We start from the raw sequence: 24,195 nt of genomic DNA, 5'->3' as shown, positions 1-24,195 counted from the left end.
GCTCAGGTCTTAGTTCTACCAAACCTTGCCTTCCTCCGTTAGGTACCAATTGTTATTGCCAAAGAGAACCCAAACAAAGCAGGAGCACCCCCTCCTGGAAGAGTCTGACCTGTAGGAGTCCCACGCTTTTGCTTTTTAAAGGAGCTCCTCTGGCTTTGCCAAGTTCTTGTGCCACCTCGATACCCCTCCGCTCCGCCCCCAACCCACTCCCACTCCCCCTCTCCCACTCCGCCCCCGCCCCACTCCCGCCGCTCCTAGTCCGCCTCTCTTCAGCCCGCCTCTGTCCTGTTCTTGCCCAATCCTCTTCGCTGCACTCTGCTCCCTGAGGCGCGCGCAGACAATGGCCGAGCTGCAGCCCAATAGGAAGGCTCAGTGAGAAAGAGCGTGGGCCTCTGTCCCTACGGACTGACGGGTGGCTCCGCCCCTGCCGCGCGCAGACTAGTGGGCGGGAAGACCTAAGTAACTGCTGTAAGCGTAGCTGTGTGGTCGCGGCCTGTAAGCTTGGGGGCGTGAACCGGTTGTGCTTCAGAACGCAAAAACATGGCGGAGAAGGGTACAGCCGCCAGTAGCGGCATCGGCTCTGGTGACAGCTACTGTGATGATGTGGGCGATGACCGTGTGGTCAAGGCGGCTGTGGAGGTGTTCGAAAAGCTGAAGGTACTGTAAGCCAGGGACTCCAGGATGGGAGACCAGGCAGGGCCCTACCTCAAGGCCTTCTGGAGCTTTCTGTGAAAATTGGCCACTCCACAGGTATCCACAGTGGTGGGTCCTGGCAAAGCCTTAGGGGCGACTTGTGGATTGTCTGTCTTAGCTCTTTGGGTTCCCGGACCTCTGCTCATGCAGTCTCCACCGAACTTTGTAATATTGAGGCTGAGAACTTGGAGTGTGTGAAGAAATGGAGGGTGTAGGCCTCACTCTCAAAGAGTTAGAAGTGGGTGGAGTTGGGTTTGGGGACAGCCATTTTGCTGGATTAGAGGTAGGGATTCCAGGTGCACTTAAGGTACATGCAGCAGTGTAAAGTCAGAGAGCTAGTCCAGGACCCTTGTCCCCCTCACTAACCTCCCTCCCATCTCCCCTTGCCCTTGACTCTGATCACCTTCACTCTCCATCCACCAGCCCTCAGATTTAATCTTAGTCTTTCTAACCCACTCTTAGGCATTTTCCTAGTTTTGTGGCCATGGAGCCCAGAGGGAACACATTTAAAAGTGGTGGTGTAGCAAGTCACAGGAGGCTTGGGTGAAGATGAGAGGGACTTGAACTTTTGGCAAGACCAGGAGGTGCTTCTGGCTGGCACCATGCTCTTGGAGGTGGGAAGTGTGTGGAAGGGTTAGGAAGGGGTCCTGAGCACGAATTGACAGAAATGCATTGCTACCCTACAGTAACAGGTTTTCTTTTTACTTTCCCTTTCCTTGCTTAGGCTGTAAGCTGCCCCTTCCTTGATGGTCTGTATATTGCAGAGCCAAAGACAATTCTGGATCTGCTATGTAGGCCCTCAAAGTACCGGTTGGACATACTGGAATGGATGTGTATGCGGTAATGTCCTGTATTCTTTTCCTTCTCTTGGGGTGTCTCCTGGGGGGAACATGGGAATGTGTCCTCTCAAAGGGTTCCAGGAGAGCAGCTGGTTAGTTAACAGTGCTGGCTACAGAGCCTTGGCCAAGATGGTGGAGAAGTAGCCCTGACAGTACACGATGAACTTTAATGAAAGCCCTGGGCTTGTGATTGTGTTGGGATTTGATGTGGTCTATGTTTATGGAATTATGATTACTGTTGGCTTGATGGGCACCTGATGATCCAAAAACCCAGTAACAGAAAATAGCTTCCTAGATTGTTCTTCCTCACCCCAACTTTCAAAGAACCAGGGCTTTCCTTAGTGTATCCTGGGGGCAGTGTTTCTAAGGCAGCCTGGTCCCATACCTGTCTCTGCTGCAACCCTGGGGGCAAGTATGACTCCAGGAAAGAAAAAGTCAGTCCTGTTTAATCACTGTGTCTTTTCCACAATATTGGGTCAACAGGCCCAGATACTATGGTCTAGGCCACACATATCACCAAGGTGATACAATAGTCCTACAGAAAGAACATTTTGTTGTCTGGGGGTTACCTGCTTTACCTACATCCAGAGCTCTTAGTTTAGGTGACTAGCTCCTTGGGCTGGTGGGGGGCAAAAACATATTCTAAGGCTCCAGAGCCAAACCAGGGGTGGAAATCAGGGCTGGATGGGCTTTTCTGAGGGAATGGGAGTTGTTGGAGGCCTTCTCCCTTGCCTTTCTCTGTAGAACCTTTCTACCCAGCTAGGAACTCTTCCAAGGCTTGCAGCTCACTGAGGCCTCATTGTTATGCTTATCTGTGTGCCTCCCTCAAGGACAGGGCTGCACAGTCTTGTGAGCAGAGCCTTTTCCTTTGGAGCCTTCAAGGGTCTCAAAGCAGAGCTCAGCAAGACTTTTTTCTATGAATGACCAGCTGCTGCTGCTGCTCCAACTCACTCTTGCCAGGGTAGCCCAAAAGCAGCAGAGACAGCATCATCAGTAATGGATGGGATGATGTAGCAATGAACTTTTTTTAAAACCCAAACTGGGAGCCTACGTGTGGGCTTATCCCACATGGATTGAATTGGGGATTTTGAAAAGTGTAAAATGAAACAGAACTCAATGGCAAACGCCCTTAATCTGGGAGGCAAAGCAGATGGATCTCTGAGTTCAAGCCAGACTGGTGAGTTCTATCAGGGCTACAGAGTGAGACCCTGTCTTGAAAAACAAAAAACAACAACAACAAAAAAAAAAACTATAAAATGACCTTCTCTAAAAAGAGGGTATATAGCATTGGTATTTACTAATGGTAGAGGCAACCATAGTTCCTTCATTATATACTCACTGGCCTCATTTTTTGTCTTGGTCATTGCCTAGAGATGTCCTAGGCTCCAGGGATACCTAAGGGAAAGCCAGTTTCTGGTCCTAGCCAGCTTTCACTCCAAGAGGGCAATAGAGTCCCATGGAAGTCCCATTGGCCAAAGAGGTGTCATTGTTCATTGGAAGACCTTTGAATCAGGGCTGGCCAGACTGACAAGGAGTGAGCGAGATGGATTGAATGGAAAGTAAATGCCCCAGTTGGTGTGCGCTCAGGCCAGATTGTGAGGTTCCAAAGTCTTCCCTTCTTGTGCACACATCACTTTAAAACAAAGATTTATTTATTTGTTACATATACAGTATTCTGGTTGCATAGATGCTTGCAGGACAGAAGACGGTACCACATCTTATTATGGACGATTGTGAGTCACTATGTGGGTTCTGGGAATGAACTTGGGTCCTCTGGAAGAGCAGCCTGTGCTCTTAACTTCTGAGCCATCTCTCCAGCCCGGCACCCACCATTTTTGTGTGGGAGAACTTTGAGTATTCACATTTCTGAGGGAAATTTTTCTCAAGTATTTTCCCATAATAATTGATGGTAAGAATCACATGATACTAAACAAATCACTTAAAAGTGTCTTTTCACTGGCATTTAGCTTGTACAGGTAATTCTCTGTTTAGAGGATAGTTATGGAGGGGTGATGAGTCAGGCACCTGACCGACTTTGCTATTTTCCCACAGGGTCTGTCCCTCCTTGCAGGACAAGTTCAGTTCACTGAAAGGAACTGCGGGGGATATGAAGATACAGGGTAGGTCTCTTTATGGGAGTGTGACATTTGATGGTGAATTCTGGACAATTTTGAACTTGGTCACAGTGTCTTCCTGAGTTGTGAAATTTCTATGAACTGATCTTTTATTTTGTATGGTGTATGCTCTGTGGTTATTATTAGAGCCTTCTAGAATCAGGGCCTTCCCTGATACGGTGTATGGGAGGCTTCTCACAAGACCAAATAATACATTGGCCCATCATAGCACTGAGACGTAGAGAGCATGATTGTTTTGATGTTATCAGACGTCTCTTTTCACTGGTTTGTGTGCATATTCTGTCCACATGGTATTCCCATGAGTCCCCTATTGCTCCTTGCTATGATTTGCCTTGTAACCTTATTAGTTTGATGGGTTTTCGTAGAAAGTCTCTTTAACTTGGTATGAAAATTAGATGAAGATGAGCAAAAATGCAATTTGTGTAAAAGGGTAGGGTTTTTTCCTTCCTTGTAGTGTGGCCAAACATTGATAAAATTTAAAAGACTTTCCATCAGCTTGTGTGTATTCAGAATACTGCAGGGTGGGTGAACTTAACTTGAGCCTCTAACTGTGCACCAACTGGCATTGCCAAATCAGTTATCTGGGGAGAGTTGCCCTCTTGGATTCAGTAGGGTGTTTCCTGTTGGCAGGATTCCACTCATAGGCTCGGAAACAGTACTTGATTTCTCTGGAAAGCCCTAGCCTGCAGTCTGAACTTCATTAGATCCAGCTTTTACTTCCCTCTGTGAAGATGAAGGCCTTTGCCTGCGTCATCTCCTTAGAATGTATTGAGTACTTGTCAGAGTGGAAGTAGAAACAAGGACAGGTAGTGGTTAGTTCTCAAGTTTGGCTGACACGTGAGGCAGTGTTTGAAGTGCTAGGGTACAGTAGTGTACTGTGTCACCCTTGTGGAACCTAAATATCAGATGATGGATAACAGATGCTGACTAAAGAAGACAAAACTTCTCAGTGATAGGCTGCTGAGAAGGGTGTAAACTGCCAGTTAAAAAAGAAAGGTGACTTAGGGAGAGTTGGAAGAAGGGTGGTCTTATTGAGAAGACGGCAGAAGGGAGGAAATCAGTCAGGTTGAGAGTACTGTTCAAGGCAAGGGAACAGCAAATGCAAAACACTGATTTGGGCTATGCTTGGCAGCTTTGAGGAAGAGCAGGGAACAAAGACGGCTGAGGCGGATTGGAAATCAGGATGGGATAGGGTTAGCGCCTGCTAGGCATTATAGATCATGGAAGGGCATTGGCTTTTATTCCAAGGAAGGCTGAAACATGATTAATAAAAACTCAAAGAGAGAAATTGGGGTTCAACCTGGAGGTCAGAAAAGCAAAACATCCAGCCACTGGCTCTTACTTCTACCTCAGTCTGAAAATGGACATCTTGCCTTCAGGACTCTCAGAATGAGACTGTGTCTGTGAGCTGTTTTATAATCCTCTCTAGATTTGGGATTAAAGGCATGCACCACTTCCACCTGGTTTCCATGGCAAACTGATGTGGCTGCTGGGATTAAAGGTGTGTGTCACCACTGCCTGGTCTGATGACCAGTGTGGCTGTTTTACTCCCTGATCTTAAGGCAAGCTTTATTTATAAAAATAGGAATGAAATGCCACTACAGGTTTTATCTTCCTTTGGGTTCATCAGGCTCTGTGGGGATACTGTAGTAAACATAGGAACACGGAGGCAGCAGTACAGCTCTTGCAGTGACTGAGGCACGATATTGGGGAATGGGTGGAAAGGTGTGCTCTGCAGAATTTGTTGAGAGGAGGAAGACAGGGTCAAAAGGGTTTAAGGGCTGTGGTTGAAGCAGGCTGGTGTGGGGACACAGTGGCATCTGCAGAGTATTCCTAGGGCCACATAGATACTCTCTGCCACTTCTTCCAATGAGTCTTTCATAACATGTCCTACACAGGTTTACACCTGCTCTGTTGTTGCTGAGGCATAGCCTGGCCCGTGAGGGGTTGAAGGTACTTCTGAAACACTACTTTCTGGCCTTTGTTTATATACTAGATAGCCATGCAAAGATGTGCTAAATGTTTCCTGTTCCTTGTGAGGCCTCAGACTCCTTATCTGTAAAATAGAGCCTAGACTCACCTTCAAGATGACATGTCAGGAGAATGAAAGGCATTTGGGACATGGACAGATGTGAGCCATGGATCATTTTGTTTTAACTTCATGAAGTCTCTAAAAGGGTGACATGTGGTGCATGCCGGAGTCCTTCTAATTTCTGATGGCTTCTCAGGCAACTGATCATCTATGTCTTGTGTACAGAGTATGGTGAATAACCCTTCATTTACTTCTGTGTCTGTAAACATATCTAGAAAGAGAAGCCTTAGTAGTACCCTATTTGCTCTTAGTTCTGGGATGTCTTGTATCCTCCTCTTTTTGAGAGGGTGTCTGTAGTGACAAGGTCTTTGTATTCTAACAGAGATGGTGAAGCTAGGCCATGAGCTGATGTTATGTACACCAGATGACCGGGATCTTCTGATGGTAAGAAAGGACCCTCTTGTTTCCCTACAGAGGATGCACATGCTTTTGTCCTAGGCTGGTGAGTGGATGGGAGAGGCTTCTGGCTCCAGAGCCTGCATGCCTGGCAAGATTGCTTCTCTAGGCGTCCCTAGGTTAAGCGCTGCCAGAAATCTCTGAGGGAGGTAGACAGAATGGGGAGGCTTGTAGTAGAAATGGAAATAGAGGTGGATATCTGGTTCATGATGATCAAAAGGACAGAGTGTATTCTCACTTGCTGATGTCATACTTGGCTAGTATGGTACGTAATATATAGTATCAAGATAGGTAATATATTTCAGTCACTGTCACACCCATCCTGAGCAGACAATGTTTTTTTAGCTCCATTTCCCAACTAGGTATCAGAAACTCACTTGAGATCACGTGGTGGCTGAACTAGGCCTACAACTCAGGACTGTGGCTCTCAAACCCATGTACTTTACCCTACCTGAGGGTCCCTGACCTACCTCATAGTTAATTCAGAGAAACCCTACCCTACCGTTAAAATGTCTAAATTTCAAATAATTGTTTCCAATTATTTGTTGTGAGTGACGGGTTGTGGACAGTCTGTGTGTTTTTGTTTGATCCCCATTGTCATATCTCTTGGATATGAGCTAGGTATGTAGTAATTCTGTTTTCAGTTTTGAGGAACTAATGAACCATTTTTTGGTGAGGATGTGCTGCTTTGTGCTGTTGAGTCTCTCCAGTGAGGGTTTGTTTTTAAGTAGGGCAGGTTCACAGGGAATTGAAGATTAAGAACATAGAATTCCCATCTGTTTTCTGTCACTGGCCCCATTTGACCTCCCTCACTGTGGAACATTTGTTACCTCAGTAAATTAACACTGATAAGTATAACTGTATCTCCCAATATGCAGTGGGCCATACTTCTCTTGTTTTGCTTTTTGCTTGAAGTTGTCACATGGTTCCTTTCTCTTCTGGTTCTTTACTGATACTTCATGTTTTTTGTTTCTTGTTCACAGTTGTATAAGCATTTTTTCTGATGGCTGCTTAAAACTGTCAGTTCATCTGTCTCGCGTCTAATGAACATCTTTTCTAACGCAAATTGAGGTCTTCATGGTTTTTCACGGGTCAGATTTTTATGGATTTTTTTCCTGGACATGGTGGCTAGTATTTGAATCTTGTTAAAATTTCATGGAGAGTTGAGATCCATGTGTTCCAGCAGACTTGCTTTAGTTTATGCAGCCAGGTCCACCCCTCCTCTCTGGCCTGAACTTCCACTGTCAGCTCACCTTCTTACCATGCATCCTGTATGCGCCACCCAGTGGTGAACCTCAGACCTGGGCCTGGCTTTTCCCCTGGCTTAGTAGTCAGTCAGCGGTGCAGAGAGGGCTGGTTCAGACTTTCTGAAACTGATTTATGTAGTTATTTTCTTCATCTCTTTCTTCTATGCCATATCTCTAAGGCTTTCAGTTCCACTATCCTCTAGCTACAAACCATTTGCATGATTGATGCAATAGCAATAGGGCAGAGAGGAAAAGCTAGCAAGAGGTTCACGAAAAGATACTTTTTATCACTGATCACAAGAACAATGAAAATTACGACTGCAGTATTATGCTCCACTCATACCATAATGTCTAGAAGTAGAAGGAAATAACACAGGCTAACAAGGATGGTGAGACAAGAACCCTCATACATTGCTAATAGAGACATAAAATTGTGCAGCTACTGTAGAAGACAGTTAACACACATGTGCCAGAATTCACTGTGAATGTTCATAGTGGCTCAGAAGTAGAAGTGCCCTTTAATGCCCATTTACTAGTGAGATAATTTTCAAGAAAGAAGACATCACAGCTACATGTGACAATGTAGATGATCTTTGAGGATGCTAAGTGAAAAGCAGTCAGATAATAAATGGTAGTATAAGGTCATAAGAAAAGGTTACAAGATTCCTTATGTGTAGACTGTTGAGAAGAGGTGAATCCACAAAGAAAGATAGGCACATAGTGATTGCTAGGGGCTCAGGTAGGAGGCAATAAGAAATGACTGTTAATGGGTCTAGAATTTGTTTTGGGGGTTCTAGATATGTTTCTAAAATGTGACCATGGGGATGGAAAGATGACTCAATGGTTAAGAGTACTCGCTTCTCTTTCAGAGGATAGGTTTAGAGTCAGTTAGAGTCCTACCCAGCCTCCACATGGTTGCTTACAACCACTTGTAACTCCATTTCCAAGGGATATAATGGCCTTTTCTCTCTCCTTGGGTGCTTTACACATCTGGTACACAGATACACATGTAGGCAAAACAGCCAGACACATAGCATAAGTAAATAAATTTGTAAAGAAAAATTGACTATGGTGATGGCCAATTTGTTCTTTGACTATCCTGTCATGTCACTATATACTTTAAAATTTGCGGACTGAATTAAATTTTAGCAAACTGAAACAAAAACCAATGTCTCTAAATGAAAAAAGAACATCTAGGAAAATAGCAAGTGCAAAGGCCCTGGGGTGGTCTGTGCTTGATATGCTTAAACAACTGTTAAAAGGCTGATTAGGCTAAAGCCAAATGAAAACAAGGGAAGGGAACAGAACAGACTGGGCAGGTGTGATGGCCTTTGTAGGCCAGAGAAGGGTTTAGTGTGTGTAAGGTGGTGGCCTAGGGAACTTGGAGCTAAGGAACAGGAATTTCTGTTTCGTCTGACAGAAATAGCCATGGTTAAGATGTGAAGATGGGGTAGATAGAATAGACCTTGAGGGACCTGTTCGCAGTTTACAGCAGTGGCCAAGCATGTGAAATAATAGCTTGAATGCCAGTGATAATGGGGAAAGTAGAGGAGTGGCCAGACCCACTGGATTTGCTGATGTAGTAAGGTAGAGGCAGGGACAAGGCCCAGCAATCATACTCTGGTAAGATCTGAAGAATGAATTCATAAAAATTCACACTTTACCATTTCTTTAGACCTTCCCAGAGTGTGATTGTTGGGTTTTGCCCTTTGCTTGGGAGCAGAGAGGAGACAGAGTATGGTTTAGTTATGGGCTTTAGTAAGGTAACCACAGACCAGCCTGCTGGAGGTTAACTCTACCTAGGGTCTTGTAAGGTCATCCAGAAGGGTTGTAAGTGGCTTTGGGGAGCTCATTGGGAGATATTGAGCAGGACTACATGGGGCAAGTCTGTGATGATGAAACCCTAAGCAGGCTACACAACCATTCCAGAGCGTGCAATGGGGGAGGTAATGGAGCTAACTCTCTACTAAGTGACCAAAAGCCTTGTGAGGTCTTGAATGACAGCTGCACTTGTGTTTTTGTCTCGACTGTTTCCAGTTTAAGCAGTGTAATACCTTTTACCCCCGGCTGTCCTGCAGGTGTGTTTCTTGGGTAAATGGGGAGACTGAGTGAACAAGAAAGTAAAATAAAGTAAAATAAAATGTCCCAGAAGCAAGTGTCAGTTTGAAGATGTTTGAAGATGTTTGGAATGTGTTTTGCTAACTCACTCATTGTAGCCAGAGATTGTTTGTTCATTTCCTGGCTGCCCAGACCTGAATAATCACACAGAAACTATATTAATTACAACACTGTTTGGCCTATTAGCTCAGGCTTCTTATTAACTAACACTTACATCTTAAATTAACCCATTTCTGTTGTTCTGTATATAGCCACGAAGCTGTGGCTTACCCAGTAAGGTTCCAGCATCTGGCTCCTTCAGCAGCTACATGGTGTCTCCTTGACTCTGCCTACTCTCTCTTATTTTTCCAGCCTGGCTATATTCTGCTTTGCCATAAGCTAAAGCAGTTTTATTCATTAATCAATAAGAGTAACACATATACAAAAGGACATCCCACATCAACTCGGTGGCAGTGAATCTTGGAACTGGGCTTTCTCTGTGACTACTCCTCTCCAGGGACCACTTGGCTCCTTTCACTTCAGCATCTGCATTTACCACCAGCTTTCAGTCTTTGTTTGCTCTTCAAGGTGATTTTGCACTGGTGATGGTGATTGAGTGACTCTTTGATTAGTCTTCCTCAGAATTGTGTGTGCCAGGCCAGGGTGGTAAGAAGGTACACTTAAGGGAATAGGCCTTGCTTGGTGCCCTATTTTCACAGGAATTTGTGGAGCGGTCATGGCCTCTAAGATAGTGTCTGCTCCTGGGGAATCATCGACTTTCTAGAAGAAGGCAAGCCTTGGACTCTTCACTGGGCAGCTCCCTGCATCACCTGGGCAGATGGGCAAGCAGGAGACCTGGTCAGCCCTGCACAAGTTGCTGTACAGAAACCTGTAGCCTTCCTGATGGAAAGTCTAGGGGCCCCTGCCGGAGAACAGGCCACCTCCAGGCCTCATGCTGTACCTGTTGGCTTCTGCCATTCGTGGCCAGAAGGGATTGACTGAGGTGTTTGCTTGGAGGTGTCCCTGTGGAATAGGCTACCATCAGATCCCTGTGAGCTCTATTCTGCTTTAGTAGGCCCTGCTGCATGCCACCCACCCATTCAATAAGCTTTCCCCCTCTGGCTGTGTGACAAACTCACACTGTAATATGTTTTGACAACATTTTGCGTTTTGCATTTGCAGTGTGCTTCCAGGTGTCATTGCAGCCTGAAATGTGGCCTCAGAAGGAGCACTTTGTGGCAGAAGTCTGAGGATGCTATTGCTGAGCCAAATCAAGAGGCTACCAGCAAGGGTCAGGGACAGGAAAGAGGAACTGTCTGGCCAGATCGCTTGCCATTGGCCACAGCAAGGGCAGCATAGGATCGGGCATCTGGAACAGTTGTCTAGGCCTGACCTGGGTCTAGTGGCAAATATATGTGGCTTTCCCTGCCAGGGCTGTGAGTGTCCCCAGAAGCAGCTGCAGTTCATGGACCAGTTGCTGGATATGATGCAGAGCCTGGCCACTGGATGCTCCAGTAGTTCTAGGTAAAGGTGTCAGTGGCATAGGTGGGTGCCCTTGACAGATAGTCTTGGTCTTAGCTGGGGGTGGTAGGGTGGTAAGGGAAAATATCTTCATCTGGAGTCTCTCTGTACCCCTGTGGCAGCAATAGTCACATATTGGTCCAGGAATTACAGAACTGATAAGTTGAGACAGTTAACTCTAGTCACTGTCTTGGGGGTTGGACTGGCTGTTTAGGGGTCAGGCAGTGGCCCAACAAGGGATAGCTGTGTCTCTGGGATGTTGGGTCATTGCCTGAGATCCTTGCACTGTAGACTTTGGGGGGAACTAACCTTTATGTATAGGAGTAGAATTAACACCTGGGTGTCTGCAGGCAAGAGGCCATTAGCGAGGCCAAAACAAGCAGAGGCTAGGAATGTAGGCAGTAGAGCTCCCCATCTGGGACTGCTGGGCTAATGCTCCTGCTGATAATAGTGTACTCAGTGCCTGTCCTGTTTTTGCAGCGTGAAGGAACACATTGAAGACACCACAAAGAAAAATGAGGCCTTGCTGGGGGAGCTCTTCTCCAGCCCCAACCTGTGGGCAATCTTGAAGCCTGAGAATGACCCATGGCCCCTGGACATACAGTCCTCTGTCAACAAGCAATGTGATGACCTGCCAGAGTAGGTCTCCAGGAAGGCTCTACCTGGTATCACCCCAACTTGCTTCTGTTCACTAAGGCAGACCTTATAGTGGCCTTCTGCCTACAGCAGCAGTAGCAGAGAGCCGACAATGTCCTCTCCTTTTTCCTCTGCAGGGCTGGCTCCGATGCCCAGTCAGAGGGAGAGAAGGTGGTAGATCTGGCCAGGCATCTGCAAGAGAGTGCTACTAAGCTTCAGACACTCCGAGACCAGGTAAAGGGCACCAGCTCTGGGGACATTGGGACTTGGGGAACAGGCTCTGCTGAGTAGGGCAAGTGATGTCCCCCTCAGCGCGGCGTGCTGTGAGGCTTCAGTGAGATGCCGTGAGAGTGCTGAGGTAGGTGCTGAGGGTCTGAGCATGAAAGGAAATAATGGATTTCAGGTGGCAGCTGTGCACCAGGCCTGACTGTACGCCTTCACATGTCTTCTCAAATTCAGCCCTACTGGCATCTGTTGACCAGGCTAGATATTTATTTGGCTATGGGGATTGAGGCCTGTGCAAACATTAGCCTCAGAGCTGAGGCTCCGTTCACACCCCCAATCTCCTCCTTTATGGAAACTTTCTTCCTTGCTAAGGTGTGCTATGTTATATCAGCCTGTGTTATGTAGGCTGATGGCAGCCCAGGCTGGCTAGGCAGAGCATCCTCAAGTGACTGTTACCCTTGATTTTGCAGTGCTTTGCATGGCATAAAGCAGGGACTGATAGCAGTCCCATAGATCAGAAGCTTCGTCTGGTCATCTCTGACTTCTACCAGCTCGTTTTGGCCTTCCTCCAAGTCTATGATGATGAGCTGGGACAGTGCTGCCAGCGCCCAGAACCCAGCCTGCACCCAAGTGGCCCCATCATCCAAGCTGTCTATCAGACTCTGGCTTCCTGTGGTCAAGTAAGACACCTCCCTATCTCTGTATCTATACCTTAGCAGCCCCTGATTTCAGGTCTAGGGGCTGGGAAAGAGCTTGAGAGGGCTTGGCCTGGGCTCTTCAACTAATCACATTGTAGTACTTTGGATCTGGGACCTTTGTCAGGTGAGGACAGACATTCCTGGCACCTTGGGGAGGTGATGAGAGCTGATGTGGACGTTATCTCCAAGAGCTCCCCCCGCCCCCGCGATTTAGGAGAATTCCATTCTTACCTCTCATACCTCTAGGGAGGTTCATGCATTCCCTGCATTGGGTTCTACTTGACTCAGTCTGGTGCCCTGGTCCTAGTTTCTATGCTAGAGTTGTTCTCACATGCCCAAACCTGCTGCGCTAGCTCTGATCTTGTGTCCGAGTACTAGGCCAGACAAACAAACAAGATAGGAGGCAGTTGGGTTTGTGACTAAGCCATTGAGTGAACATGGCTCTGCCATATTTCCGCTTCTCAGAAACCAGGCTCAGCAGCTGGATTTAATTCCCATTATTATGCAGTGTGCACAATTCTGACTTTGGCTCACAGTGCCATGATGCTGATTTTAGGTTAGAACAAGAAAACCCAAGATTTTCAAACCTCTCATAAGGCTCCCAGTACAGGGAAACTCTCATTACAGAGGCATTTTTGGTAGAATGTTTCTTTTTCTGCCCTGCCATTTGCTGTAGTCAGACTGTCACAGCATGTAGTGGTAGCATGTCACTAAACTGAGGGCTGCCAGAGGACCATGATAGTGTGTAGTCACCACTGAGCCAGGAAGAAGGAGACTTGGGTTTGAAGGGAAACTCTCCAGCTGAGAGTTCTGTCTCTTTATGTTGGCTGTCTTTTGGGGCTTCAGTGTAAGATTGGGTGGGAAGCAACAGATGTCAGCAGACGAGCCTCACTGGTGCCTGCCTGTCCTCTTTGTCTTGGCAGTTGTTGAGAGTCATTATGGAGATTGCAGACACCTCTGCTGAAGCTATGGAAGCAGTGAGGAAGCAACAAGGAGATCCAAACTGTTGGGGCAGCAGCAACTCTGGGATAAGTCTAGGTAAGTGCCTGGGGCTGAGGGGCAGTTTCCCTGCCTACTTAGGCCAAGTATGCTCCATGGCAGGGCCTCTGCCTTTCTGTGCTGGGCCAGTTCTTAGGAGACTGGCTGCTTAATTTTTTATTTTAATGCTTGTTTTCTTTCCCTTGAAAAAAATGCTTCCAGCATTCCTGACAGGAAATTGGGATAACTCAGAGATGTATAGAGGTAGGTAAAACTAAAAGAAATAAACCACATTCTGGCAACCACAGATGCTGGCTATGATAATTTTCATCAGTTTCTTGCTATTCTTTAACCTATTTTCATTTCCTTTCTTTTTATAATTTTGCTATTAGGAGCAAAACTGTATCTGCATTTCATTTTAATTATACTCCTCTAAGTTTGTTATTGTACTTTTTTTGAGGCAAGGTCTTTCTGTAAAGCCCAGGTTTGCTTTGAATTCATGGTAATTTTCTTGCTTCAGCCTTCTGAGAACTGGAATGAAAGGCCTGGGCCTGCAACACCATACCTGGTCCTCCATTAATGAGTGTGGCTGTGTTTCCCCCAAATTTCATCTATGAAAATACACAGCCAGCCTTGGTTTGTTGATCCTGCCATCTAGTGCTACATCTTACCCCATGTCATTGCGTTTCTATTGCAATGATAACACCCCATGACTATAACTTGGGGAGGAAAAGGTTTATTTTATCTTATAGTTCCACACCACAGTCGATCACTGAGGTAAGTCAGAGCAGTAACCAAAGGCAGAAACATGGAGGAGGAACTGATGCAGAAGCCATGGAGGTGTGATGCTTACTGGTTCAGTCAGCCTGCTTTCTTACAGCACCCAGGACCACCATCCCAGGAGTGGTACCACCTACAGTGAACTGGGCCCTCTCACATCTATCATCAAACCATTTGGTGGGGACATTTTTTCAACTGAGATTCCAATCTCTTCCCACATGACTCTGGTTTGTGTCAGGTTGACATAAAACCAGCTGGCACATCCTGTGTCACACTGTGCTGTCAGTGCTGTAATCAGCGTCCACTCTTTCTGGACTTTGGGGCTTCTTTCAATTGGGGGTTCTTTTATTTATTTCTTTGTTTTTGAGAATAGAATTTACTATATAGCCTAGGCTTGTTTCAGACTTAACAAGAGTGTTGGGATGACAAGCATCAGCCTCCATACCCAGTCAGTTTGAGATTTTTACAGATGGCACTGCTTTGGGCATTTTTGAACATATCTCCTTGTGTAGACATGTACCAGTTTCTCCAGGATGTCTTTCTGGGAGTAGAGTTACTCCAGCCTGCCACATTGCCTGGCCCCCATGTGATGTCCCATAGCTGCATATCCCCATCAGCACTAGCCGTGGCCTGACTTTAGTTGATGATGTGTACGGCATGTGTAACAGCATTTTCCTGCATGTTTTATTCTGTATTTTAGTGAGTGCCTACAGAGTTGCACGTTTGCATACATTTATTAATTATTTAAGCTTTCCTTTTTGTAAAGTACTTGTTAAAGTCTAACTTGTAAAAACTTCATGTTTTCTCATTGATTTGTAGCTTGTTTTATATATGGTATATTAGGTTCTTGGATGCTTAGCATAGTATACACATCTTCCACCATAATGTGGCTTATCTTTTCATAACTTGTGTGTGGTCAAATGTAGCCATAATTCCTTTATGGACAGCATCTTTTATATTTACTGTAGATAGCATTCCTACTATGGCAAAGAGTAGGTTTTATATCATTCCTTTCTGTGGTTAGGTTAGTAATCTTCCCAGATTATAGCATGAGATGGGAGTCCAGTTTCATTGTATTCTGTATGAATGTGCATCTTCCCAGGAGCACTTAATGGAAATGCACTCTTTTCCCCATTGGTCGATAAAGCCATCATTCTGCTAGTCATCAAGAGTCTCTGAGTTCTCTAGTCTAGTCTGTTTCTCTTTTCCCCATTGGTCGATAAAACCGTCATTCTGCTAGTCATCAAGAGTCTCTGAGTTCTCTATTCTAGTCTGTTTCTCTTTTCCCCATTGGTCGATAAAACCGTCATTCTGCTAGTCATCAAGAGTCTCTGAGTTCTCTAGTCTAGTCTGTTTCTCTTTTCCCCATTGGTCGATAAAACCGTCATTCTGCTCGTCATCAAGAGTCTCTGAGTTCTCTATTCTAGTCTGTTTCTCTTTTCCCCTATTGGTCGATAAAACCGTCATTCTGCTAGTCATCAAGAGTCTCTGAGTTCTCTAGTCTGTTTCTCTTTTCCCCTATTGGTCGATAAAGCCATCATTCTGCTAGTCATCAAGAGTCTCTGAGTTCTCTATTCTAGTCTGTTTCTCTTTTTTTTCTGTCTTTGTACTATAGAGATAAGAAAACAAATAACAAGATAAATCCATAAGGTAAAAATATTTTTTTCCTTTTCTCACTTCACTGGAGATTAAATCTGGACTTTATATATGCTATACAAGTGAGTTGCACATAAGCCCTATTTTAATAACATCTTTACTCAATCTTTCAACAGTAAACAATCTAGTGTGTTTTTTTAAAAGGATACTAACACAGTTCATATAGTTGAACAACCATCACAACTAAGTCTGGAATATTTTTTTAATATTTATTTATTTTTATTTTATGTATATGAGTATAGTTGTCTGCATTTATATCTGTGTACAATGTGGGTACAGTGCCCACTGAGGCCATCAGATCCCTCGTGAGTTTAGTTACAGACAATTGTGTGTTGTCTTGTGGGTGCTGGTAATCGAACCTGGGTCATCTGGAAGAGCAACAAATGCTCTTAACCACTGAGCCATCTTTCCAGCCCCTGGAATAATTTTTATTATTCCCCAAAGAAGTTCTATAGCAGAAGCTAGGTGTGGTGACATACACCTTTAAATCCCAGCACTTATGAGGCAGAAGCAGGTGAATTTCTGTGAGTTCAAGGTTAACTTGGTCTATGTAATGAGTTTCAGGATAGCTAGAGCTACATAATGAGACCCTATCTCAAAGAAAAAAAAAAGAAAGAAAAAATAGCAATCTCTCCCATTTTTCCCCCAATTCCCAGCCCTTGACAAACACTGATCTACTGTCTTTCTCTATAGTCTTGTCTCTTCAGGACATTTTTCTTATAATGGAATTGAACAGTGTGTGACCTTTAGACTGTCCTTTTTCACTAAGCACAGTAGTTTCAAAGTTCATCCAAGTGCTATATTCTTTTGTATGGTTGATATGGCTGTGAGGAATAAATAAAATATTTTTGTTTATTCATCTATTAGGAAATATACAAATTATTCCTTCATTTTAGCTGTTAGGAATAACATTGCTAGATTTTTTTTGTGTGTGTGAATGTGTTTTTGATTCTCTTGGTCTAAAGCAGAATTGCTGGATCATATAAACTTTTAAAAAAATATTCATTCTCTCCCATTTGCCTTCAGGATTACAACTAATAACTTAATGCAGGTGCCTCGGTAGCGCGTCAGTCTCATCATAATAACTTAATGCACTCTGGTACCAAGTTAATTTCAATAGTACACAAAAGTGTGCTTTAATAGAATTTCTTTGTTCTCTCACTTAAGTTATTTTTAAATTTAGATTGAAAATGCATTTATTATATGCCCATCAACGTAGATTTATAATTCCTGATTTATGCAGTTGCATTTGAAATTAGAAGAAAATTACAATCAAAAATACATTTATGCAGCCGGGGGGTGGTGGCACACACCTTTAATCCCAGCACTCGGGAGGCAGAGGCAGGCGGATCTCTGTGAGTTCGAGGCCAGCCTGGTCTACAAGAGCTAGTTCCAGGACAGGAACCAAAAGCTAGGGAGAAACCCTGTCTTGAAAATAAAAAAAAAAAGAAAAACATTTATGCTAGTTGTCATATTTATCTGTCTTCTTACTTTTATTGGTGTTTGTTTAACACAAGGTCTTACTCTGTAGCCTTGGATGGTCTGAAACTCACTATGCTGATGAGGTTGACCTCAAATACTCAGCGATTCTCCTGCCTCTGCTTCCCAAATGCTGGAATTACAGATGTGAATCACAGACCGGGCTTTCAAGTTCATTCATTTCTTATTTCTTCCCTCCCTCCCTCCCTCCCTCCCTCCCTCCCTCCCTCCCTCCCTCCCTCCCTCCCTCCCTCCCTCCCTCCTTCTCTCTCTCCTTCCTTCTCCTACCTCTCTTTTTGTTTTTTTTTTTTTGACAGGGTTTCTCTGTAGCTTCGGTTCCTGTCCTGGAACTAGCTCTTGTAGACCAGGCTGGTCTTGAACTCACAGAGATCCACCTGCCTCTGCCTCCTGAGTACTTGGATTAGAGGCAGATGCCACTACTGCTTGGCCTCAAGTTCTTTATTGATATAGTCTGATAATCACTATCTGGTGTTCATTCATGCTTTGTAGGGAAGGTCCATCAGTGACAAATTCCCTCAGTTTTTGTTGATCTTAGAATGCCTTCCTTATTTTCTCCTTCATTAAAAAAATTCAATGTAATATTTTTATCAATTCTCTGAGACTATTATACATGTATTTTGATCATATTCAACCCTTACTCTTACCCTTAATGTTTTCCAGATTTATCCTTACTCTTCTTCTAACATAATGTCCTCTTTAAAAATAAATCCCACGAAAGCTAATTTGTGCTGTCCACGTGGTGTGTGTGTGTGTGTGTTTGTGTTTGTGTAGGGCCATTCACTGGAGCATGATTGATGCACCAGGGGACTCATTCTTAAAGAAAACTGCCTATCCTTACCCTAGCATTCATCAGCTGCCAGTAGCTCCATCATTAGGGGTGGGGACTTGTGAGCTGCTCCAGCTTCATGCTAGAATGTCGACAGGCTTGATCTTGTGTAAGCAATCACAGTCACTGTGAGTCATGAGTGCAATGTCCCTGCCATGTTCAGAAGACCCTGTTTTGCTTGAGTACTCTCTAACCTCTGGCTCTTATGGTCTTTCCGTCTCCTCTTCCTTGATGTTTCCTGAGCCTTGGGGGTTGGAGGTATGATATAGGTTTCCTGTTTTTGAATTAGCACTCCACAGCACTTGGAGTACTTGTGAGTTTCTGTTTTAACCACCATCCACTGCACAAAAGTCTTTTCAGAGGCATCTGGCTTCCCCCTCTTTTGAAGGTTCATTTGGCTCTTTGCTCTTGGATGACAGTTCTTCCATACTTTGACTGTATCATTCCACTGCCATTTGGCCTTCTTAGCTTCTGATATGAAACCAACTTGTATTCTTTTTTTTTTTTTTTTGATTTTTCGAGACAGGGTTTCTCCATAGCTTTTGGTTCCTGACCAACTTGTATTCTTGTTAAAGGCCCTTGTATGTAACAGGTCTCTTCATTTTCTTGTTTTCTGCTTGTTTCTGGCTTTTGCCAGTTTGGTTATATGTCTCATTTTGGAGGACTCTGGACTTTTCTAGATTCCTATTGTTCACCAACAGTTAAGCAGTTGACAGTGCTTCCTTCTCTTCCACTTCTTGTTTGCTCAGTCTCAGGGTCAGCCAGGAGGTGGACTAAAAACTTGTTCAGATTCTCCTGGGCATTTTCACAGCGCTGGGCTTTTTAGGTCCTTTTAGGTACCCTGTGGACTACTCACTTCCCAGCCTTTCCTTCCAAGCTTTTTGATTTAGTGTATTATTTCCCCCAACTGTTTTAGTGAGCAGAAAGTAAAACACTTGACTATAGCTGTTTTCACTGATTTTCCCCCAAGTATTGGTCTTAGATCATAGGCTTTGTGCTGTCTCCTTTGGGGACGTTTTTCCCCAGTACTAGAGAAAGGGTCTCACTAAGTTGCCCAGGTTCGCCTTGAACTTGTGATACTCTTCCCTCATCCTCTCCAGTAGCTGTATAACCAACCAGGTCCTTATTGGGATTTTCTCTGACTGCTGGCCTTCTTTCTATGTTCTGCCCTGGCACATACCTGCCAAATGTATATTAGACACTTGAGAGTCTTTTCTTACTTATTGAGCTATAAGAGGATCCTCCATCTTAAAATTTATTATAGTATTTACCCCAATTACCAGTGTCACTGTTGCTCTCACTATAGTCCACATAATTACTATTAGTAAATTGTTCATAATCTATGCTGTCATTACTACAATAAGGATCATTAATAGTCTTAACATTGTGCCCGCTCACTGGTGAGTAGGGCATACTAGCACTGGTAGCCAGCTTGGCAGTATGAGTTAGGCACCCCCACCCCATGCTTTGGTTCCTAGTGGCCTCAGGGATGTGGAGATGGTGGGCTCCCGGCTCAGTTCTTGTTAGTGCAGATTTCTGATGTGCCTTGAGACAAATTCTTGGGCAGTAGGCATTCCTGGGTAAAAGGAGCAGTGCCAAATCTACTACAGAGCCACTTGAACCTTTGCCTGCTCATTTTCTACCTCACCAATTATAGGTTTTAGCCTCTATGAGAAACTACCTTCCACTTACCTGGGAGAGCTCTGCATTTGCATTGGGAATACCCAGCATGGCATACCTGTGACCTGTGATCATTCTGGCTGGAAAGTCAAGTTCCTGGTCAGCCTGGTAAAACACAGAATAAGAACAAAAGGAGTAGAGTGATTGCCCATTGGGTAAAGGTACCTGCTGCGAAGCCTGACAACCTGGATTTGATACCCAGAATCTACAAGGCAGAAGGAGAGAAGTAACTCTTGAAAGTTGTCCTTTGACTTCCACATGTGTGCTAAGGACATGTATGTTCTTGTATGTGCATACACATACATAAAAGAAATACATGGGGCCAAAAAGATGGCTCAGCAGTTAAGAGTATCTGGGTTCAGTTCCCACCATTCCGTGGCAGTTCACAACCATCTTTTACTCCAGTTCCAGGGAAGCCAACACCCTCTTGTCTCCACAGGCACAAGGCATGCACACGGTGTACGTAGAAACATACAGTTAAAACATTCATACACATAAACTAATCTTTAAAACAGAAATATATGTTAAAAAAACAAACAAGCAAAGAACTTACAATTGGGCAGAAATCCCTCATTGGTATTCAGTAATTGTCTGGTTAGGGCCCTGGAGGTGGATGCTTTTACAGGATGTGTCCATCAAAGCGGGGCAGCTTGGGCTGTAGCAACTACTTTCGAGAATGCCCTTCCTCTAAAGCAGTAGTTCTTAACCTGTGGGTGGTGATCCCTTTGGGGATCTCATATCAGATATCCTGCATATCAGATATTTACATTACGATTCATAACAATACAAAATTACGGTTAGGAATTAGCAATGAAATAATTTTATGGTTGGGGTCAGCACAACACGAGGAACTGTATTAAAGGATCACAGCATTGGGAAGGTGGAGAGCACTGCTGTAAAAGCCTTAGAGCAGTTCTGTGTTGCTGGCTTTGTTACTGTGTGCACATATTGGTATCTGATTAAAACCACTCACCATCAAAACCAGAGTAACTCCTGGCCTTTGAGGTGGCAGACACCCATCTTGGTCTGAGCTTTGACACTGTCTGGTCAGTGTGATTCAACCAGAGACCCCTGAGCTACTGGCCTACCACCAGTCAAAGGGGCTCCCAAAGCAGCTCCCTGATCAGTGTTTCTGGGTCATGGTAGATGTTGCACCCCCAAGCTCCAAGCCCTTTGAGGACCAGGTGGGAGTGGTCCCCTTACCACCTGGTCATGCCCAATGACAGCCTGAGCAGAATAGGGAGGACGGGGCTCTGGTAGGAAGACAAGGGAGTCTTGTATGGACTGGCAGCTTCTGCCTCTTTCAAGCTTGCAAGCGCTGAACTGACTTTGTTGTTTGTGTTTCTTTTTCTGTATAGCCGCAAGGATTGATGAAGTAACCCAGAAGTACAAGATCCTCACTGACAGACTGCACAGAGACACAAGATAATGTGGGGGAGAAGGCCCTTCCTGGAGCTGTTGCGGGGGGGGGGGCAGTTCCAGTTCTGTTCATGGCCTACATGAATTTCCACTTGCTTGGTATCCGCAATTGGAGGAAAAAAAGGAAGAGGGAGGTGGAGAAGGCAGGCAGAGATGGGTAGGACAGGGGAGCTAGAAATAAAAGAAACCTTATGTTCTGAGAAGTTGCCTCCAGACTACTGTTTGTTTCTGCTTATCATACTCTTCCCCTCTGGCCTGGGATGCTCAGCCTCTCTTCTTGTCCTCGTCCCTGCTATTCTAGGTTAGCCAGATGGCACCCTTCTACTTCCCCAGTGGGCCTTGGCTTTTTCTCTCTGCTGCTTCCATTCCTTTCTGATACTGCCTGGTTAGGGTGACCATGCCTAGCCCTGGAGGTCTGCACTGCACCTTGTGATGACACCTCTTCCTGCCTCTGTGCCCTTCACTGCCTTTCCTGCCTCAGGGTCCTGCAGATGCCCTCTTTGCCATGTCCTTGGCAGCCAGGCTATTTCTTCCTTCTTTCCTAAGGCACTAGGGAATTCTCCCTATGATCCCCTGGCTGTCCAGGAAACAGTGACCCAGTATCTTTTTGAGTAGTATACTTGTCACAACCACCTCCCTCCCTTCGAGCACCGGAACAGGAATGACTTAGTGAGGCCCATTATCACACCTGTGGCGGCCTGCCCCACCCTGCTCCTGTAACTGCACCTTTGCTCCCCCAGGCTCCCTGGATAGTTTTGGACAGCTGGGTGCTAGGCCCTTTCTGCTCAGACACTGATGGGTAAGCAAGTCCTTGTTCTCTATGACAGACTCAGGAGTGCCTGCAGTGGGCAGGTACAGCATTGACTACACAACCTTGGGAGGCCAGGCCCACAGTGCTGGATACCTAGCTCTGGAATAAAATCTTCAGGAGAGGCCATGAATGGTCTAGCCTTCTAGCTACTCTCACGTCTTGATGGGTGTCCTTCACCTGAAGTCAGGTGAGGCAGGAAAGAAAGGCCTTAGAGGAGCATTTCCTAATCTGTGGGTTATGACCTTCTCGGGGGTCGAATGACATTTTCACAGGGGTTGCATATCAGATATCGTCCATATCAGATATTTCCATTATGATTCATAACAGTAGCAAAATTAGAGTTATGCAGTAGCAATGAAAACAATTTTAAGGTTGGGGTTACCACAACTGTATTAAAGGGTCACAGCATCAGGAAGGTTGAGAAGCACTGCTCTACAGTCTTAGAGGTGTCCAGACTGCCTCTTTCCACTTCTGAAATGGAAAAAATCGGCTCAGGGCTGTTTGGGTCAGGCCTCATTACCTCATGGCTTTCCTTTGCCTGCCTATCCTCCCTGCCTTCTCCAAAACTCTACTAAATAAATGCTTGTAACAACATTAGGTGTCAAACCCCTGAGTGTCAAACCCAAAAGCAGAGATCACCTTCCTGCTTGCTGCTAGAAAGTGGGGCCACAAGGTAGGGGTGATCTGCAACCAGACAGTTGTATATTGGAGATGTTCCTGAGGTCACCCGCTGTTTACTAAAGTAAGACTAAGGTCCTGTTCTCAGCATGATTTCCCATTCACAGACTAAACATAACCCAAGTAGATACCCCTGTCACTCCTGAGATTATGGTAATCTCATGAAGGACGTCCATATCCTCACTGATGGAGGAAACCAAGACCTGGAGAAGAGGATCAGCTGTCTGTGTGTAATGTGTCCCAGCATAGGGCTAAGGAAGCACCACACCTGGTTTATCCAGATCTGGCAACCACAACCCAGACCCTATGAGACTTTGAGGTAGGGCTTGGTGGAAGACAGGCTTCCTTGACACTCTGACTTCCTCCTGCCTGTGAGGACACATTCCTCTTGGTCCATGACAGTACTCATCACTCACTGGAACCTGCGTGCGGCCAGAGCCCTGCTTCCCAGTCTGTAAACATGGGGCGTGTGTCCTGGTGGCTGCAAGCTCACGAGGGGGCGGTAAGCAAGCCGGCTGCACAGGTCCTGCGGCCTCAGGCCTCTTGGTTGCCCAACTGGTAGCTAGGGGCGGGCTGTGGCCTCTGATTAAAGGCTGCCTGGAGCAGCCTGTGCAGAGACAGGTGCCCAGCAGCCCAGGAAGCCAGCTGAAGCCTGCCCCAGGTAAGCCAGTGTGGTGGGGATGGGTGGACAGTGTCATGAGCCAGGAGGCAGGTAGAAGCCAACCTAAGACAGCACTTGTTTGGTAGAAAAATGGGGAAATTAGGGTCTTAATGTAAGATTCCTCTGGTGTCTGCTACCCAAAGGTAGAAAGCAGGGCATAATGCCTGAGGCTCCCAGCCAAGGTGTCTACCAAGAAGCTGGGCCAAGGCACCATTTGTGGATTACATCTGCCTCCCTCCTTGCTGGAGACAGTGACTAGGTCTGGGCCTCGCAGCAAAAGGGAGAGGGGCCTGGGCACAGCAGGCCTTTTGTGTCTGGTTAGGTGGCAGAACTAAGATTAGCTGCAAAGAGACCTGGGGAAAGGAGGAGGAGGGATGGACAGCAGTAACAGATCCTGGTCACTTGATCTCAGCCCCATGGTGTCCCTGGATATGAGTCTTAGAAACTTTGCCTAGCACCAAAGGTCTCATGAGGTGGGGTGGAGCCATAGGAAGTGAGGCCCTGAGTGATAGAGCTTTGACCTGAGGGGCTGCGGGCAAAAGGGCCTTGCTCCCATTTCTTTAGCCCTCTGGTTTATGCCACTTGTTCTGGTGCTTTAGGCCTCACTGTTCCTGTGAGAACGTCAGC

At 45.5% G+C, this 24,195-nt stretch overlaps 1 protein-coding gene across 2 annotated transcripts; it reads left to right on the top strand.

Moving 5' to 3' along the window:
* Positions 1-452: 452 nt before the first annotated feature.
* On the top strand, positions 453-21,586 carry LOC121440304 (HAUS augmin-like complex subunit 7). Of its 2 annotated transcripts, XM_041641112.1 has the most exons (11): positions 453-657; positions 1,418-1,533; positions 3,585-3,652; positions 6,082-6,143; positions 10,932-11,023; positions 11,501-11,659; positions 11,794-11,890; positions 12,352-12,561; positions 13,503-13,617; positions 13,780-13,821; positions 21,358-21,586. In XM_041641112.1, the coding sequence occupies exons 1-11, from the start codon at positions 541-543 to the stop codon at positions 21,426-21,428; spliced, it is 1,149 nt and encodes a 382-aa protein (XP_041497046.1). In that variant the 5' UTR covers positions 453-540; the 3' UTR covers positions 21,429-21,586. The 2 variants fall into 2 exon arrangements, with proteins under 2 accessions (XP_041497046.1, XP_041497047.1); XM_041641113.1 differs by lacking the exon at positions 13,780-13,821.
* Positions 21,587-24,195: the final 2,609 nt, after the last annotated feature.

Source organism: Microtus oregoni, unplaced genomic scaffold (assembly GCF_018167655.1).
Source record: "Microtus oregoni isolate MIOR12 unplaced genomic scaffold, Mior012 000067F_001, whole genome shotgun sequence".
NCBI classification, from domain to species: Eukaryota; Metazoa; Chordata; class Mammalia; order Rodentia; family Cricetidae; genus Microtus; species Microtus oregoni.
Note: the sequence above shows the minus strand (reverse complement) of the source record. Positions and strands in the feature narration are given on the sequence as shown.

Excerpts from the sequence above, each read along its gene's own strand:
- LOC121440304 (XM_041641112.1), top strand. The coding sequence starts at position 541 with ATGGCGGAGAAGGGTACAGCCGCCAGTAGCGGCATCGGCTCTGGTGAC. Across the intron at positions 6,144-10,931 it reads ATGACCGGGATCTTCTGATG|GGCTGTGAGTGTCCCCAGAA; the intron begins GTAAGAAAGGAC and ends TTTCCCTGCCAG. Across the intron at positions 12,562-13,502 it reads CTCTGGCTTCCTGTGGTCAA|TTGTTGAGAGTCATTATGGA; the intron begins GTAAGACACCTC and ends TTGTCTTGGCAG.